General features: G+C 38.6%; 1 protein-coding gene across 1 annotated transcript in view; it reads left to right on the plus strand.

The window, feature by feature from the left end:
• The window catches only part of NHLRC2 (NHL repeat containing 2), a 60,739-nt gene that overhangs the window by 491 nt on the left and 41,799 nt on the right, over nt 1-18,449 (plus strand). The window contains exon 2 of the mRNA XM_040486505.1: nt 2,857-3,009. Within this exon, the coding sequence (XP_040342439.1) occupies nt 2,857-3,009 (153 nt within the window). The remainder of the gene's footprint in view (nt 1-2,856; nt 3,010-18,449) is intronic.

Genomic DNA, 18,449 nt, shown 5'->3' on the forward strand with positions numbered 1-18,449 from the left:
TGGTTTTCTGGAGCGCGGGGACGTGCACTTTCGTCACTGTGTCCCGAGCCCTTGCCCGGGCCTTGTGTTAACTTAGACCTTCCACGAATGCTTCGTGGGTCCGGTTGGCGACGACTGACATGTCCATGCCACCCTGTCGTTGCAGTCTGGTTGCCCAGCGTCGTCATTGCCATCCTCTGTGCATCATCCGTGACACTTAGCACGTCTGTGCCACCCACCGTTGTGAACACTTCAGGGGACTAATTAACCTTCTCTACAACCCGCCGAGGCTTCTTAATAGGCTTATTTTATAGTTGAGGAAACTGAGGCACGGGAAGGCTAAGTAACTTCCTTAAGGCTTCACAGCTAATAATAACCGCCAAAGTCAGACTCTGCAGACCCCGGGTTGGCAAGTATCTTAGCTGTGCCACACTTCTCCGTTCAAAGTCGTGACATTTGTCATTCTTAAAATCTGAATCAATTATGGCCAGTCAACAGGGTGTGAATCCCAGTTCTTTGAGTGCTTGGAACACCAGGGAACTGATACCCGCAGTAGTGCTATTTGGGAAGCACATCTTGCTATGATAAACGAAACCGTACTTTTCCTTCTTTGGTTGGGACTGGCATTGTTTTGTTGGTGTTGGCGTGTCTCCTGGCATGACACTGAAACCACATGTATAGTTAATCGGTTGGATATGGCAGGGTTCAGTATCTCCTGGGAGGTATATCGGAACCTCGCCTCTGACAACAGAGTCTCACGTGTCTTTCCAAGCCTTTTGCTCCTAGCTTCAAAAATGTTGTTTGTTTTTTTTTTTCCTGTTGCTAATCCTAGGCTGGATTTGAAATATTGTGGAATTATTACAAGAGAATTGGGTGCGTGACTGCTTAACCCATCAAAGAAATTAAAGAGATTATATACATATGTGCATGTTTATTAAAAAAAAAACTTTGTAAGAAGTTACATAGTACAGTGTTACAAACTAGTCACCAGTGAGGTTTGGGGGCAATGTTTTTGTTTTCTAGTCTTGTTTATAGTTACACTGGGTGTATTTTATTACCATGAGATTTGACCTTCGTGATTCATAAATAATATAACAAAATATTCAGGCTTCGTATTTGACGTAATCAGATTTTCTGCTGGAGCTGATTATTGAGCTCACAGTATTAGGTAAGAGTTTTTCTTTGGTTTCTTTATCAGTGAACTATAATCAAGAAGTCATAAACCTAACGCAAACAGTATGCTTTGTTCATTTCTTAAAAGATGTAAGTGTTTATGGGAAACTGTGGTGTAATGGATGGATTCAGACAGATTTGGGGTTAAGTCCTAGTTATTTCATTTGTTAGCTGCATGACTTTGAGCAAGTTACTTGATTTCTCCAAGCCTTACTTTACTACCTTATAAAATAAAGCTAGTGTTTACCTTTCAGGTTAATTATGTGGGTCAGAGGTAATATATCTAAAGTTCTTAGTTCATAGGAGATCTCAATAAATGTTGGCAGCTTATTTTAAAATTTTAGAGGGACAGAGACACCACGTGGATAAGGGGCAGAGAGAGAGAATCCCAAACAGTTCTGCACTGTCCCCACAGAGCCTGATGTGAGGCTCGAACTCACCCACGGTGAGATCATGACCTGAGCGGAAACCAAGAGTTCAAAGCTCAACTGACTGAGCCACCCAGGCGTCCCAAATGTTGGCAGCTTTTAAAAATTATATTCGTTGTTACTGTAAAATTTATTAAGCATGGTAAGAAAATAACAGGTATTTAATAATAGTTTCCTTACCCCCCAATCTAAGTCACTCTTGACTATTTACAGAAAATAAATTTAAAAGACAGATTCATAAATATTTTGCCATTAAGATATGAAATATACATTCGTTTGAGGTTTTATGTGATTACTTGATCTGGTGTGCAATTAACACTTTATAAAAATGCATAATTAAGAGCTCACTCTCACCTAAAACCTCACTAAGTTGGACTATTAAAGCAGAAATACTGGTTTGATTTCGATTTTTTTTTTTTTTTTTTTTTTAGAATTTTGTTTAAATTGAGTAACTCTAGTTACTGCTATTAGGCATTAGCTGTTATTATACACTTCTTCCACCTAACTTTGGCTTTCCATTTCTATAAAATATTTCCAGATACCTGCTCCGAGGTACAATTAACGGTTTTAGTGGCTGCATTTACTTATAAACCATAAACTCATTATCTTTGTTTTTCTAAATTGGTTAGCTGTGCTTTTAATATTTACCAAAATCTTTTAATTATTAACAAAATTGTAAGTCCTACTCAAGCAATTATATATTCTGATTTTAAAAAGTACAGATTAATGAGATTCCATTTTTCTTTGGAGGGAGGCAAACCCGTTCTTCATCAGTGTTAATACTGCCTCCATGAAATCTGTGATAGTGTATTTGCTTAACTTTGCATTTGAAATATTTTGTGGTTAAGGCCTCCTTCAAATCCAGAGCATTTTAGTTCTTAGGAAATTAGACATTTTGTATGTTTATCTTTATATTTTAACACTTTGTTCCTTTTTGACTTTAGTCCTGTCTTGCTGTTCTTAAGATTGAGCTTCTTTCTAAAAAGCTCCTTTGAACCTGATTGTGTACTTAGGTCCTCTTAATATTTGATATTGACTCTTGTTTTTACCTACATGCGTTGATCTTGTTTTCTTTCACACACAGACTATTCTATTTCTGAAAGAATTTAGTAGCTTTTTCTTACTATGTTTGCATATTGCCCCATAATAGCGTCTTTCCCATCTTGCCCCACTGCCCTATCCCCTGCTTGAAATAATGGTTTATGTTTTAATGGAAAGTTTTAGATAAATTATCTTTGCCTTTTCTTTTTATCATAATTTATTTTGTGAATTTCAGGATTAGAATGGCTGAACACTGAAGAGCCTATTTCTGTCTACAAGGATCTGTGTGGAAAAGTAGTCATCCTTGATTTCTTCACCTACTGCTGCATAAACTGCATTCATCTACTGCCTGATCTTCATGCATTAGAACACACATACTCTGATAAAGGTACCTGCCCTTTAATTGGTTTCTAACAGACTGTCCCGGCGTGGGCACTGGAGTAGTGGCTGACTCATTTGCTTATAGGAGAATGAACATTTGGCACGACTTCAACGATTGCAGAAGTAATTTCTAATCTGTGATTTAAGGACTCCATGCACTTTTTCGTGAAGAGTTACGCTTAAAGATAATGGTTTGCCTTCCTCGAGAACCAGACTTAATCTATGTTTCTTCTCTGAGGTTAGGTCATGATTTACTCTTTTATGATCAAGTATTTTTAAAAGTTTGTCTTGTATATTTAGACTGAACCAAAATTTGTTCTATGAACAAATGAAACTTGTGTTTCTAATCTTACACTCTTCCAACTAAGATATAAAGATAAAAGTTCTTATTAGAAAATGTGATTCGACTTCCTTTCATTTCAAACGCATACAGTGGAATGCAAAATATTATAGCAGATACCTGTTCTTTGACCCTATTTTATTAAAAAATGACTTATAAAGGTTAATGTTTTCCAAAGCACACTAGGAAATCCTCTTTTATGGTATTATAAATTCTGAAGATGTAAGAGATTATACTTAGTATTTGCTTTAGAACTGAAATTTTTTCAGATCTTTTTCCTCTTGTTTACTTTTTTCTGAAAAAGAGAGCATATGGGGTGAATGAAACTAATTAAAGGTTCCATTTAATTAGGCTTAAATTAATGGAAGCTTCACACTTGGAGTGATTAAAAAGGAGACAGGGTCAATGATCTTAGAGTAAAAATCAGAATAGAGTATACATGCACAGAATTGAAAGATATCTTGGTTTTAAAAAGGGAGTGATTTAAAAAAAAAAAAAAAAGGGACTGATAGGTTAAAATCTTCCGTGCAAGTAAAACCTCCGATGCTTACAAATTGTAATATATTGTATCTTGAAATTGCCAGTCACTGAGATTTATCAAGAACTCCAGTATTCCTGGGAACTAATTTATGTTTTCAAAATTTCATCTGTATTGATTTAAGAAATAAGAGCGTCTCGTTATCTACTAGTTTGGGGTGCCTGTGTGTCTTGGCCTAACTCCTATAAATAAATATATTTATTGAGCATGTAGTATGTGCAGGGTACTCTGCTAACTGAGGAAATCTGCAACAGAGTTGAATAAAAAGCATTATGGAGCCTGAGGAAAGGCGTAACTCACTTTGCCTAGAAGCATTGGAAAAGATTGCTCAGGAGGAGACAGGCTGGAACTTGAAAAATGAGCAGGCAGGCATACAGCTGCAAATGAAAAAGGAGCAGGAGGAAGCAACAGATAGACAAGCAGGGAGACCTGGAAAAGTAGGTTTCTTGGGGAGAGGTAAATGATAGTTCAGTGTGGCAAGATTGTAGGGGCTCCTGGGAAAGACAAAAGGAGAGGAAGGTACATTAGGTGCAGACAGTTGTGAAGGGTCTTGTTACTAAGAATGAATAGCTTGGACTTTGTCTTCCAGTGAAGATACTGAGGTGTTTCAGGTTGCTTTTGGTTTGTTGGTTTAATAAGAGGATGACAGTAAGCTTTGTGTTTTAGAAAGGCGCTGCAGATCTGGGTTAAGAATCCCAGTGAACTGTTTCCATCCTTAAGACCATCCCTAAAAGACTGTATTTGGTAACTTAATTGGTTAATTCCACACCCAAAGCAAATTCAGACTTCTTGGAATGGATCCTTGTAACCTTTTCACCAGTTTGCTGGAAGCATCATTTTTATAGCACATCGTGACAAAAAATAAAAACTAGTTTTGCATCCACATATACTTGTAAAAGTAAAATACTTGAAGTGGTCCCAACGATGTAATTTCAAGGACATGTTCAATAATATGCTACTTTATGAAAATGCCAGTAACTTAGAAATGTTTTTATATTGCTGAGAAGATATATTCAATTCATATTCACAAAAGCAGGCATACCCAGAGATTATCACCTGAAAGTTCAATAAGCTGTCACTAAATTAATTTGCTTTCTTACAGCGATGTGTCTTGTCTCATTACTATCTGCTCTGTTTCTGAACATGTTTGCAGCAATGCTAATAGTTCTTGTAGTGACATTCAGCAGCCTATTTTAAATTCCATGGAATATTCAGTTCGTTTTATTAGTAAGCAAGAAATGCTCAGCTAAGTGAGGGAAGTGCTTATTAATTCAAAAACAGCCTGAAAGGAGTCCAAATTAGGACCCAGTTCCTTCTGCTCTAAAACAGCTTTTAAAATCAAGTTTGTAACGGTGACCAGGATCATTTTCCTAATAGCATGAGACATTATAAATGCCAGAGTCTAAAGTAAAAAGATATTTAATAGTAATGAATGGCTCTTATCTTCAAAGATTTAAGAATGTAACTGCCCTAAGCTTGTAATGAATCCATAGTAATTCAGCACGTGTTTACATTAGACTGACAGGTACCTTAGGTGGTTTTTGTTTTTGTTTTTTTCTGTTTCTACTTGAGAGTTTATAAACATGTTTTTGCCTTTTATGCTGGGTACCTTAATGGCATGTTATTATATAATATCCACATGTAGCCCAATGGCTGTTGAGGACAAGTACTCTTGTTTTATAAGAAAACATTTATTAGAGAAACTATTTTCCCTATAGGGAAACTATATTCCCTAATATTTGACATATTTTAAAATGTGACTCCTAGCTGTATGCTAATGTATAATTAAATCAGAATTAACCTAAACGCCACAGTACCACCAGGTAAATGCTTGCATTCTCACTATGGGGGAGATGCTATTTGTCTGTTTTATACTTTATTAAAAATTAGAAGATTGCAGTTCTAATTTCATAATGAAACTAAACCTTTCTATGAGTCAGTATGTAATTTGATTGTGCATCACAGTTCCCCAGACCTTCCCTGGGTTCGGTAATTCTTTAGGAGAACTCACTGTTGTAATTTATTAACAGCTAAAGGATACAGAGTGGAGGCAGCAAAGGAAAAGGTGCTCATGAGAGGCTAAGTCCAGGGGAGACCAAACACAAGACCTCCACTCCTAGTGGAGTCCTACAAGACCACTTAATTCCCAGCAAAGAGTTGTTAGAGCACATTTGAGATGTTACCAGGGACTCTTATTAAAGACTCAGCAATCGGGGTTTTTACTGGGGGGCTGGCCAAATACGCAGCTTCTGCCTGGTGGCATGTATGAAGATTCTAGAGTCCCAGAAGGAAAGCAAGGGTTCAGCATAAACCATATTATTTGTACCAACAGTTTAGGCATAGTGAGACACTCTTCTCCATCCTGAGAATCTCAGGAACCCTCCTGAAATCCAGGCAAGGGCCAGCCTTATAAGCAGACCTTGGAAGAATACCAGGCAGGCATGCCATGTTAACTCGTGTCTGCACACTATATTTTCGTTTTGCAGCAGTACCTATATTATTCTGTTTTTAAAATAGTTAAAGTAAGGGGCGCCTGGGTGGCTCAGTCGGTTAAGCGTCCGGCTTCGGCTCAGGTCATGATCTCACAGTTCCTGGGTTCGAGCCCCACCTCGGGCTCTGTGCTGACGGCTCAGAACCTGGAGCCTGTTTCAGATTCTGTGTCTCCCTCTGTCTCTGGCCCTCCCCTGTTCATGCTCTGTCTCTGTCTCAAAAATAAAATAAAAACATTAAAATAGTTAAAATATGAAAATATTGGTCAGTTTAGGATGTTTCAGGAGAGATGCAGGGTAACGCAGGGTCAGTTTTTGAAATTCTAAAAAAAAAATTTCAAACGCTTTGGCTTTGTGCTTTAGTGTTCAGTGATTTTGATCTTTTCACATCATGATTGCATCTCTCAGTATGAGACCTAAAATCCTGCTTCTCCACACCCTTCTCTCCCCTCAGGGTGTTCTGGCCTCCTGGGTTCCTCAGTGTCCCTGTTTCTCTTGCCTTAAGGCCCTGACACTTAGCATTCATTCTGCTTGGAATAATGTTATCCTTTCTTGCCCAGTAAAGTGTCATGCTTGTCTTTTAGATCTCAAAACGTCTCCATCTACAATTTTGTCACCTGTAAATCTCAACTGTTTTCAATCTTCCATTTAAGTAGGTTATTACAATGTTTATGATTAACTATACACTCTAGTATATAGTGTATAAAATACAATGTTGTACATATTACTGTATATAATTATAATCTAGTACATGGGGCGCCTGGGTGGCGCAGTCGGTTAAGCGTCCGACTTCAGCCAGGTCACGATCTCGCGGTCCGGGAGTTCGAGCCCCCGCGTCGGGCTCTGGGCTGATGGCTCGGAGCCTGGAGCCTGTTTCCGATTCTGTGTCTCCCGCTCTCTCTGCCCCTCCCCCGTTCATGCTCTGTCTCTCTCTGTCCCAAAAATAAATAAAAAACGTTGGAAAAAAAATTTAAAAAAAATAAAAATAAAAAAGATATAAGTAAAAGCCTTAAAACAAGATTGTTTTCTTTTACCCAGTCAACTGAATACAGTTGCTGTTGGTTTAAACAAGATAGTAACTTCTTGAAAGATAGACACAGAGACAAGCTGGGCCCCTGGACTCCCAACTTGGCCCTGTTTCAACCAAATTATGGGAACCAATCACTACTCTGCACCTCAGTTTCCTTGCCTTTCAAAACAGACTGCAGGGAGGCTGGCTGGCTCTGTCAGAAGAGCAAGCAACTCTTGATATCAGGGTTGTAAGTGCGAGCCCCACGTTGGGTGTAGAGATTACTTAAAAATAAAATCTTTAAAGGGCGCCTGGGTGGCGCAGTCGGTTAAGCGTCCGACTTCAGCCAGGTCACGATCTCGCGGTCCGTGAGTTCGAGCCCCGTGTCAGGCTCTGGGCTGATGGCTCAGAGCCTGGAGCCTGTTTCCGATTCTGTGTCTCCCTCTCTCTCTGCCCCTCCCCCGTTCATGCTCTGTCTCTCTCTGTCCCAAAAATAAATAAACGTTGAAAAAAAAAATTTAATTATAATCTAGTACAATTCTGTATATCTGTATCTCTGAAAAATAAGACCTTTGAAGATTTCAAAGTGAGCTTTTGAAGTTATTTTATTAGTGATATTTTAGAAGCAGTTATTCTTTTTATACAGCTGGTCTTTCCCTCCCTTCCTCCCTCTCTTCTCTCCTCCTTCCTTCTCCGTCTCTTCCTTTCCTTCTATAATTTATTTTAAATGGAGTGTTTTCATCCCTGTGCTGGCAAAATATTCATAAAGTGAAGAATCTTTGACATTCTATTTTTATTGTGTACAATTAGCATAAAAAGCAAAATATCTTAAGAAAAATCTCCATACCTTAAGGTTATTGACACTGAAAAAAATGGGAGGCATTGTTATTTGGCAAGTGTCTTTGTAGATTAATATAGATATTCTATTTAGACAATATAATATGGTTTATATATTGTATAGATATATAAATTTCTTCAGTATTTATGCCCTGTCTATTCATCATTTTATTTTCTACTAAGTACTGTGCTAGTGAATAATAAAACATGCATGGTCCCTAAATAATTAATAGGAATTACAGTCTAACAAGGGCAAGACTTATAATCAGATACTCACAAATATTTTTATAATTTCTGATTAGTACTAAGAAGAAAAATTACAGGTGCTATGAAAACAAATAATGGAGTTTAATCTGGAGGAATTAAAGAAAGCTTTCTTAAGAGTGAAAATGAAGCTTGAGATGTAAAAGGAAAGTATGGCTTTACTAGGTGAGAAAGGGTGAAGAACATTCCAGGCCAAAGGAGGATTGTGTGTTAAGGCATTAAAGCAAGAGGAATAATGAGATTCGGAGGAATTGAAGGAAGGCCAGGTTGCTCTAACACCCTGAGGGGAGGGGAAGAAAGGCGTGGAGAACATGCTGGGGAGATGAGATTTAGTTTTTACACAAGAACAATGGCAGATTTTTTGGAAGAGGGTGACAGGATGAGATTTGTGATTGTTTCAAGATCTGTCCCACTCTTGGGGCGCCTGGGGGGCTCAGTCGGTTAAGCTTCTGACTTCAGCTTGGGTCATAGGACCTCAGTTTTTGGGTTCGAGCCCCATGTCAGGCTCTGTGCTGACAGCTCAGAGCCTGGAGCCTGCTTTGGATTCTGTCTCCCTCTCTCTGCCCCTTCCCCACTCGTGCTCTGTCTCTGTCTCTGTCTCTGTCTCTGTCTCTGTCTCTCTCTCTCTTTCTCCCTCAAAAATAAACAAACATTTAAAAAAAAAAAAAAAAAAACAGTCCCACTCCTGGGTAGGTAACTAATTAGTGGACAGGACTGGATGTGAGAGATCTGTGACAAGGCTGTTGTGTTTCCTATGAGACATGATAATAGCTTGAAACTAGTTATAGAGGGATAAGATTAATAAGATTTGGTCATGGATTAAATATGGGTGATGAGAGAGGGTTCTTTGGTGTAACAGAGATATCCTAGGTAGGTTTTTGGCTTGTATAATTGGACAGATGACAGTGCCATTTGGTGAAAGGAAACACTATAGAAAGGACAGGTTTGGAGGGGAAAGTCATGAGTTTGGTGTAAATTATCTCTGAGACTTGCACTTCATTATCCATATGCCTTCCATCACTCCTAGGGCTAACAACCTAGATCCTTTAAATCCTTTGCTCCCCTTCATTCCCTGTCCTAGTCACTTCTTCAGTCTCCTCCATCGTTCATACACTCTGGCTTCCATGTGTTTTGTCGCCATGGAATATCCTTCATTGCTCTCTTCACTTAGTTAACACCTTCTAAAGGCAAACATCTCCCATTAACCTTCACTTCTTCGAACAAGTGTTGGCTATGTTGATCAGAGGGAATAGATGGATGGATGTATATTTTGGTACATAGTGTGTATGTATGTATATCACACGTGTAAAATATAGAGAGACATGACTTGGATTCTTAATTCATTGGGCTGTAAGTCATTATTTAGATATTCATATTGCCCCTGTTGGATGAATGGGATCCTCTTCAAGCTGTCACCTGTGTCCTTTTGATCCATGCTTCTCATTCTCCGAACACTTCCTTGTCACAACAAAATATTTAAAGATTCCTCTTAGACTTTCCCAGCCCCTTCCCCGAATCAGCCATTTCTCCAAAGAGCTCTGATTCTGTTTAGTATTGAATATTGGGAATGGGTTTGAGAAACCAAGATCTGGGTACATCCTGCACTCATTGCTACTGGGGTGTCTTTGCTTCTAGTCCCTCCCAACTAGTTAAAAATTACTTAGACTAATCCTCCCCACTCCCCATGAGGTTATGTTGTTCGTTTGAAGTACAGCTAGATTCATTTGTTTCTGTTTGTATTTTTAGTTGATTATATTTGTTTCTGAGTATGTAAAATCTTAGTATGGTCCTGAAAGTCAGAACTATACAGAAAGTATAGCTCCATCTACCCATCTCTCTACCTGTTTTTCTTGTCTTTTTTTAAACATTTATTTAGTATTGAGAGACAGAGACAGACAGAGCATGAGCATCGGAGGGGCAGAGAGAGAGGGAGACACATAATCTGAAGCAGGCTCCAGGCTCTGAGCTGTCAGCACAGAGCCCGAAGCAGAGCTCGAACTCACAAACCGCGAGATCATGACCTGAGCCTAAGTCAGACACTTAACCGACTGAGCCAGCCAGGCACCCCTCTACCTGTTTCTAGTTTCCCATTCTTTCCATCCCTTTCCAACATGATTTCTATTTTTTTATTTCTCTTAAAAAAAAAAATACTGGATCACCTGTGGTTAAGACTGTTAAGCATCTGACTTCGGCTCAGATCATCATCTCACTGCTTTTGAGTCTGAGCCCCGTGTTGGGCTTCTGGGCTGAGAGCCTGGAGTCTGCTTCGGATTCTGTGTCTCCCTTTTTCTCTGCCCCTCCCCTGCTCCTGCTCCGTTTCCCTCTCTCAAAAAGAAATTAACATTAAGAAACAATTTTAAAAAATACTAACAGTGACCTACTGTAGATGTTTTTGAGTGTTTTGCTTTTTTAATGTAACAATTTATCCTGGAGGCCACTTCATATAGAGAATTTCCTGATTGTTTTTATAGAACTCCATTTTGTGTGTGTGTGTGTGTGTGTGTGTGTGTGTACACCAGAATTTATTCACTCACTGTCCTGTCCTATGTATTGGCCCTTAGGTTGTTTCCAATATTTAGCAGTTACAGTGAATAACCTCATGATATGTTTTTGTATTGCTGGTGGCATATCTTGGGGGTAGATTCCTAGTGGTGGGATTTCTGGGTCAAAATTAAATGCGTATAATATAGTTTTGTTGAGTATTGCCACATTGTGAGCCAGGAGGGTTGTACTAGTTTGTGTTCCTAGACTGTGAGGGTGCCTCTTTTCCCACTGCTGCTCCAGTAAAATGTATTGACGTGTTTTTTGTTTTTTGTTTTTTTAAATATAATTTATTGTCAAGTTGGCTAACATACCATGTATACAGTGTGCTCTTGGCTTTGGGAGTAGATTCCCATGATTCATCGCTTACATACAACACCCAGCACTCATCCCAACAAGTGCCCTCCTCAGTGCCCATGACCCCTTTTCTTTGCCCCCTGGCCCCCTACCTCCATCAACCCTCAGTTTGTTCTCGGTATTTAAGAGTCTCTTATGGTTTGCCTCCCTCTCTGTTTGAAACTATTTTTCCCCTTCCCTTCCCCCATGGTCTTCTGTTAAGTTTTTCAACTTCCACATATGAGTGAAAACTTGGTATCTTTTTCTGACTGACATTTCATATCACTTATTTCATATCACTTATCATAATACCCTTCAGTTCTATCCACGTTGTTGCAAATAGCAAGATTTCATTCTCATTGCCGAGTAGTATTCCCTTGTATATATAAACCACATCTTTATTCATCAGTTGATGGACAGTTGGGTTCTTTCCATAATTTGGCTATTGTTAATAGTGCTGCTGTAAACACTGGGGTACATGTGCCCCTATGCATCAGCACTCCTGTATACTTTGGATAAATTCCTAGTAATGCTATTGCTGGGTTGTAGGGTAGTTCTATTTTTAACTTTTTGAGGAACCTCCACACTGTTTTCCAGAGCGTCTGCACCAGTTTGCATTCCCACCAACAATGCAAGAGGGTTCCCGTTTCTCCACGTCCTCTCCGGCATCTATAGTCTCCTGATTTGTTCATTTTACCCACTCTGACTGGCGTGAGGTGGTATCTCAGTGTGGCTTTGATTTGTATTTCCCTGATGATAACAATGTTGAGCATCTTTTCATATGTTGGCCATCTGGTGTCTTCTTTGAAAAAGTGTCTATTCATGTCTTCTGCCCATTTTTTCAGTGGATTATTTATTTTGCTGGTGTTGAGTTGGTAAGTTTTTTATAGATTTTGGATACTAACCGTTTATCCGATAGGTCATTAGCAAATATCTTCTCCCATTCCATCAGTTGCTTTTTAGGTTTGTTGATTGTTTCCTTTGCTTTGCAGAAGCTTTTTATCTTGATGAGGTCTCAATAGTTGATTTTTTGCTTTTTTATTTCCGTTGCCTACGGAGATGTGTCAAGTAAGAAGTTGCTGCGGCCAAGGTCAAAGAGGTTGTTGCCTGTTTTCCCCCTCGGGTTTTGATGGTTTCCTGTTTCACATTTAGTTCTTTCATCCATTTTGAGTTTATTTTTGTGTATGGTTGACACACTTTTTTAATTTGTACTGATCTAATAGGTTAAAAAAAATGTTATCTTTGTGTGGTTTTATTTATTTTTTAAGTAAACTCTACGCCCAACATGGGACTCAAACTTATGATCCTAAGATCAAGAGTTGCATACTGTACTGAGCCAGCCAGGTACCCCTTGATGTAGTTTTAAATTACAGTTGAGAATGTGTTTGAAAATCTTTTCTTGTCTTTGTGGCTATTTATTGTAAGTGGGGTTTTGTCTACCATTCTATACTCCCAACTGGCTATTGTATAGGTATATAAAAGCTGTTGATTTTATCTGTTAAGTTTGTATTCTTTTTTGTTGTTGTTAATTTTATGTTCTGCTTCCTAAATCTTTTACTATTTTGTTTAGTTTTGTAATTGATTCTCTGAGGTTTCCCTAACATGCTATGTTATTTGCAAAGAAATTTTCCAAATCTTATGTCTATAATTGATTTGTCTAATTTTGTTGGCTAATAGCCCCCCAATTCATTATTTAATAGTAGTAGACAATGGGCATCTTTGCCTTGTTCTTTATCTTATTTGGAAATACTATTTTTCTCCATTAACAGGCTGTTTTTAGGATTTAGTTATATTTTATTTAACCAATTAACAATGTATTGAGGAACAAAATTCAAGTAAGTTATATCTCAATATACCTGATGTTGAAAACCGAAATCTCTCTCTCCCATTTCTGGTTTTGGAGGAGAATGGAGGCCACCTAATTTTGAATCTCCCACTTATCTTTTCCTCTCCCTCAAACATAAAAACAAGGAGAATAAACAAAACCACACTTGATCGTGCCTTCAGCAATACTAGGAGACCAAGCATGTCATGCTTTCAAACTACCTGTAGGTTGAGAAATAAACTGAATTCCATTAAAGGTCCTCTTGCTGCAAGGCTGCAGGTGCTAGAACAGGGATGGGGGGGATTTGAAAAGACTCTTTGGGGAAAAAAAGACTCAATGAAAAAAAGGAGAGTGGTTTAGAGGTCTTGGGCTAAGCACAGAGTAACCCCCTTACCAGTAGAAAGAGAAACTCCACCACTAAGTGCAAAATACTGAACACATGTTTGGATCATAGCACCAGCTCTTGAAAGAGTTTGGGCCTAAGAACAGAAGCCTCAGAGCAGCACTGCCTCTTGGAGGGAATGAGACCTAGAGATGGGGTTTCCCCTTGAAGATCCTCTACTTAAACAAAGAAACAAACAAAAAAAACCCAAAAAACAAAACCAAAATGTTGAGGATCTTGCAGGGGAAAAAAAAAAAATAAGAAAATACACATCAACCCCTTCTTGCAACAATGCTACCCAAAAATGAAACTGCACAGAGAAATGGAACTGTCAGAAAAGTGTACTCTCAATCTAGGAGCCCTGTCCACAAAATGGGTGGGAATATTAAAAAGATCACATCCATATAAAATTGTAAAAAGCTGAAAATGTTAAGTTAGAGTTGAAGTGCTGATGAACATTCCTAATGATCACAAAAAAACTAACACAATCCTCCATATTGAATTACACATCCTCAAACAGCGTTTAAGAATAATTTAAAAAGATCTTGAACCAGAAATTCACAAACGAAGGGGTGCCTGGGTGGCTCAGTAGGTTAAGCCTCCGACTTCAGCTCAAGTCATGATCTCGTGGTTTGTGGGTTCAAGCCCTGCGCCGGGCTCTGTGCTGACAGCTCAAAGCCTGGAGCCTGCTTCGGATTCTGTGTCTCCCTCTTTCTCTGCCCCTCCTCTGCTCATAACCTGTCTCTCAAAAATAAAAAATGTTTTTAAAAATTCAGAAACTAAGAATGGAGATGCACCTCCCCCCCAATGCAAGAGGTAAGGAGTGTTGATTGAACTCAGGAAAGAAATAGAAGGAAAAAGTCCCAGTTATTTTAGAAACGAAGACTAAATTAGAAGGTGCCTAAGGGGCAGTAAATTCAAATAAAAATGTAATAAGGGGCATTTAAATAAGGGGAGAAGAACAAACCTAGAGAATGAAAATAAGCTAAAGAAGTAAAAATAGAGGAAATGATTGAAATGAAAGACAAGCAGAAGAGATCCAACATAAGGCTACTTGGAGACTGAAGAAAAATCAATCAAAACAACTGACCAAAACTAATACGTAAAATTAGAATCCAAGAAAATGCTCTGGCAATAAAAGAAACCTTGAATCTACATATTGAAATGTACTATCAGATACCAGAGAAAATTGACACAGAACAGCCCAAGAAGTATCTTACTTTAAACTATTGCATTTTAAAGATGTTTAAAAAATATCTTCAGGGCCTCCAGGAAAAACAGTGACTTTCAAAAACATGGAAATTAGGACAGACTTTATATGAATAACACACAAAGCAAGGCAACAGTACATTTTCTTTTTTTTTTTTTTTTTAAAAAAAAAATTTTTTTGAGAGAGTGTGTGAATAGGAGAGAGGCAGAAAGGGAGACACACAATCTGTAGCAGGCTCCAGGCTCTGAGCTTTCAGCACAGAGCCCAGCGTGGGTTCGGACTCATGGACCGCGAGATCATGACCTGAGCCGAAGTTGCAAACTTAACCAACTGAGCCATCCAAACGCCCCCCCTAATTTTTTTTTTTGAGTTAAGCCCATTCATATTTACTTATTATTATACATAATCATTATATGTACTAGGTTTTCTTTGTTTTTCTTAACATGATGTATTTTCTTTGCTATTTTACTAATTGCTTTAGTTAGAAAAAGTTGTTTCATTGGTTATCTTTGTACTTACAACTTTATTTTTTTTCATGTTTTTATTTTTGAGAGAGACAAAGCAAGTATGGGGGTGGGGCACAGAGAGAGGGGACAGAGGATCCGGAGCAGGCTCTTTGTTGACAGCAGAGAGCCCAATGCAGGGCTTTAACTCCTGTACCTTGAGATCATGACCTGAGCCGAAGTTGGGCACTCAACCGACCCGACTGAGCCACCCGGGTGTCCTTGTATTTACAACTTTAAATAAATAATAGCAAACATTCATTGAGCTTTTATAATGTATAAAAGGTACTATGCTAAATGCCTTAATTGGATTAAGTAATTCAGCAAGTGGTAAAGCCAGAATTTGATTATAGGGGGCCTGACTCCAGAGCTCATGCTATTTTTTTTTTCAGAACTTTATTGTGGCATAATTGACACATAGTAAACTGCACATATTTTAAGTGTATAATTTTTCCCACTCCTCCCTACCCCCCTTCTTCCCAGTCTCTAACCACCAATCATTGGGTTGGTTTTGTGTATCTTCTTTTAAAATGTTTGTGAGGTTATTTTTTAATCTTTGGTTTTCAGAGATTATGTCTTAACATGATCTTCTTTTAATTTATCCTATTTAGAGTGAATTTCTTGAATTCTGTACATTTATTTTTTTAATTTAAATTTTATTTAGTTAACATACAGTGCAAAAGCTTTCGGGAGTAGAATTCAGTGGTTCATCACTTGTATTTAACAACTGGTGCCCTCCTTAATACCCATCCCCCATCTAGCCCATCTCCCACTCACTTCCCTCCAACAACCCTCAGTTTTTTCCCTATCATTAAGAGTCTCTTGTGGTTCCCCTCTTTTCTTTTTTTCTACCCTTCCCGTATGTTCATCTGTTTTGTTTCCATATATGAGTGAAATCATATAGTATTTCTTTCTCTGATTGACTTATTTCACTTAATACATTCTAGCTCCATCCACATTGTTATAAATGGCAAGATTTTATTCTTTTTGATGGCTGAGTAATATTCCATTGTATATAAATACCACATCTTCTTTATTCATCAGTTGAGGGGCATTTGGACTCCCTCCATAGTTTGGCTATTGTTGATAAGATAATGCTGCTGTCAACATTGGGGTGCATGTACCCTTTTGAATCTGTATTTATGTATCCTTTGGGTAGATACCTAATAGTGCAATTGCTGGATGGTAGGGTAGTTCTATTTTTAGTTTTTTGAGGAACCTCTACATTGTTCTCCAGAGTGACTGCACCAGTTTGCATTCCAACCAACAGTGCAAGAGGGCTCCCCTTTCTCCGTCCACATCCTTGTCAGTACCTGTTGTTTCTTGTGTTGTTAATTTTAGCCATTTGGGCAGTGGTGAGGTGGTGTCTCATTGTGGTTTTGATTCGTATTTCTCTGACGACGAGTGATGTTGAGCATCTTTTCATATGTCTGTTAGCCATCTGGATGTCTTCTTTGGAAAAGTGTCTATTCGTGACTTTTGCCCATTTCTTAACTCAGTTGTTTGTTTTTGGGATTTGATAAGTTCTCTATAGATTTTGGATACTAACCATTTATCGGATGTATTGTTTGTAAATATCTTCTCCCATTCTTTAGGCTGCCTTTTAATTTTGTTGATTGTTTACTTCACTGTGCAGAAGCTTTTGATGAAGTCGGAATAGTTCATGTTTGTTTTTCTTTCCCTTGCCTTTAGTGACATGTCTAGTAAGAAGTTGCCCTGGCTGAGGTCAGAGAGGTTTCTGCCTGTGTTCTCTAAGATTTTGATGGTTTCCTATCTGACATTTCGGTCTTTCATCCATTTTGAATTTATTTTTGGGTATGGTGTAAGAAAGTGGTCCTGTTTCATTTTTCTACATGTCGCTGTCCAGTTTTCTCAACACCATTTGTTGAAGAGACTCTTTTTTTCCTTTGGGTATTCTTTCCTGCTTTGTCAAAGAGTAGTTGGCCATATAGCTGGGTTTTCTGTAAATTTATATCTTCAGATGAATTTTGGAAGTTTTGGCATTTTTCAAATATTTTTTCTGCCCCAATCTTTTTGTCTTCTCCTCCTGTGAGTCCCAGTCCACATACATTAGGTCATTTAAAACTGTTTCACAGGTTCCTGAGGTTCTGTTCATTTTTGTTCTTCAGTCTTCTTTCCTTGTGCTCTTTAGATTGGATAATTTCCCGTTGAGCTATTTTTAGGTTTACTGACTCTTTTCTCTGTCATCTCTTTTTTGCCATTGAGCTCATCCAGTGAATTTATTTTAAATATGGTATTTTTGAGTTCTGAAATTTTCATTTAGTTCTTTTTTCTATTTTTATTTCCTATTTTTTCATTCATGTCAAGTGTGTTTTTCTTTTTTCTTTTCTTTTTTTTTTTTAGAGATAGCAAGTGAGAATGGGGGAGACTGGCAGAGGGGGGAAAGAGAGAATATCTTAAGCAGACTCCACACTCAGCTCAGAGCCCAACTTGGAACTCAGTCTTACGACCCTGGGGATCATGGCCTGAGCTGAGATCAAGAGTTGGACGCCCAACCAACAGAGCCACCCAGGTGCCCCTCAAGTGTGCTTTTCTTTCCCTCAAGGAGCATAGTTATAGTTCCTTTATGGTGTTTTGTCTACTAATTCAAACTTCTGCTTCGTTTTGGAGCTGGTATCTGTCAGTTGTTTTTGTAGGCATTCAACTTTGTTGGTGCAAACTCAGAGTTCCGTCTCTTCTTCCATCAGCTCTGTGTCTCCTTTCATCAGCCCAGCAATCCACTTCTCGGTTCTTTAAGCCTTTGCTGTACTGTTGTAGGGCTGCCTCACATGTGTATAGTTGAGGAGTCAGGCCGAGACTTGTGAGTGTTCATTCTCAGAAATGGGGAGTCACCTTCTCCAGCTCTCTTCCCCTTGGGGTTTCCCCCACCCTCTCCAGTTTCCCTGGCTCCTTGGGCCAGAAAGGGGTTTCCATGGTCTTAGCCACCTGCGTTGCTCCCAAACCGGGGTTCACCTTCAATGCCAAGCCATGAAGGGGAAAATAAAACTGGAAGCTCCCCTTAATGGTTTGGTTTTCCGAGTTTTGAAATGCCCCCACCCCCCAACAATCTGCCTGCTTTTGTTTACTTTTTTCTGTCCTCAAGCGGGGATGAGGGTATGTGTACCTGTGTGATGTCTGTGTTTTTGTTGGGATTTAATAGTTGCAAATGGAAG

The sequence above is a fragment of the Herpailurus yagouaroundi genome, unplaced genomic scaffold (genome assembly GCF_014898765.1).
Source record: "Herpailurus yagouaroundi ecotype Mexico unplaced genomic scaffold, PumYag 163, whole genome shotgun sequence".
Taxonomy (NCBI): Eukaryota; Metazoa; Chordata; class Mammalia; order Carnivora; family Felidae; genus Herpailurus; species Herpailurus yagouaroundi.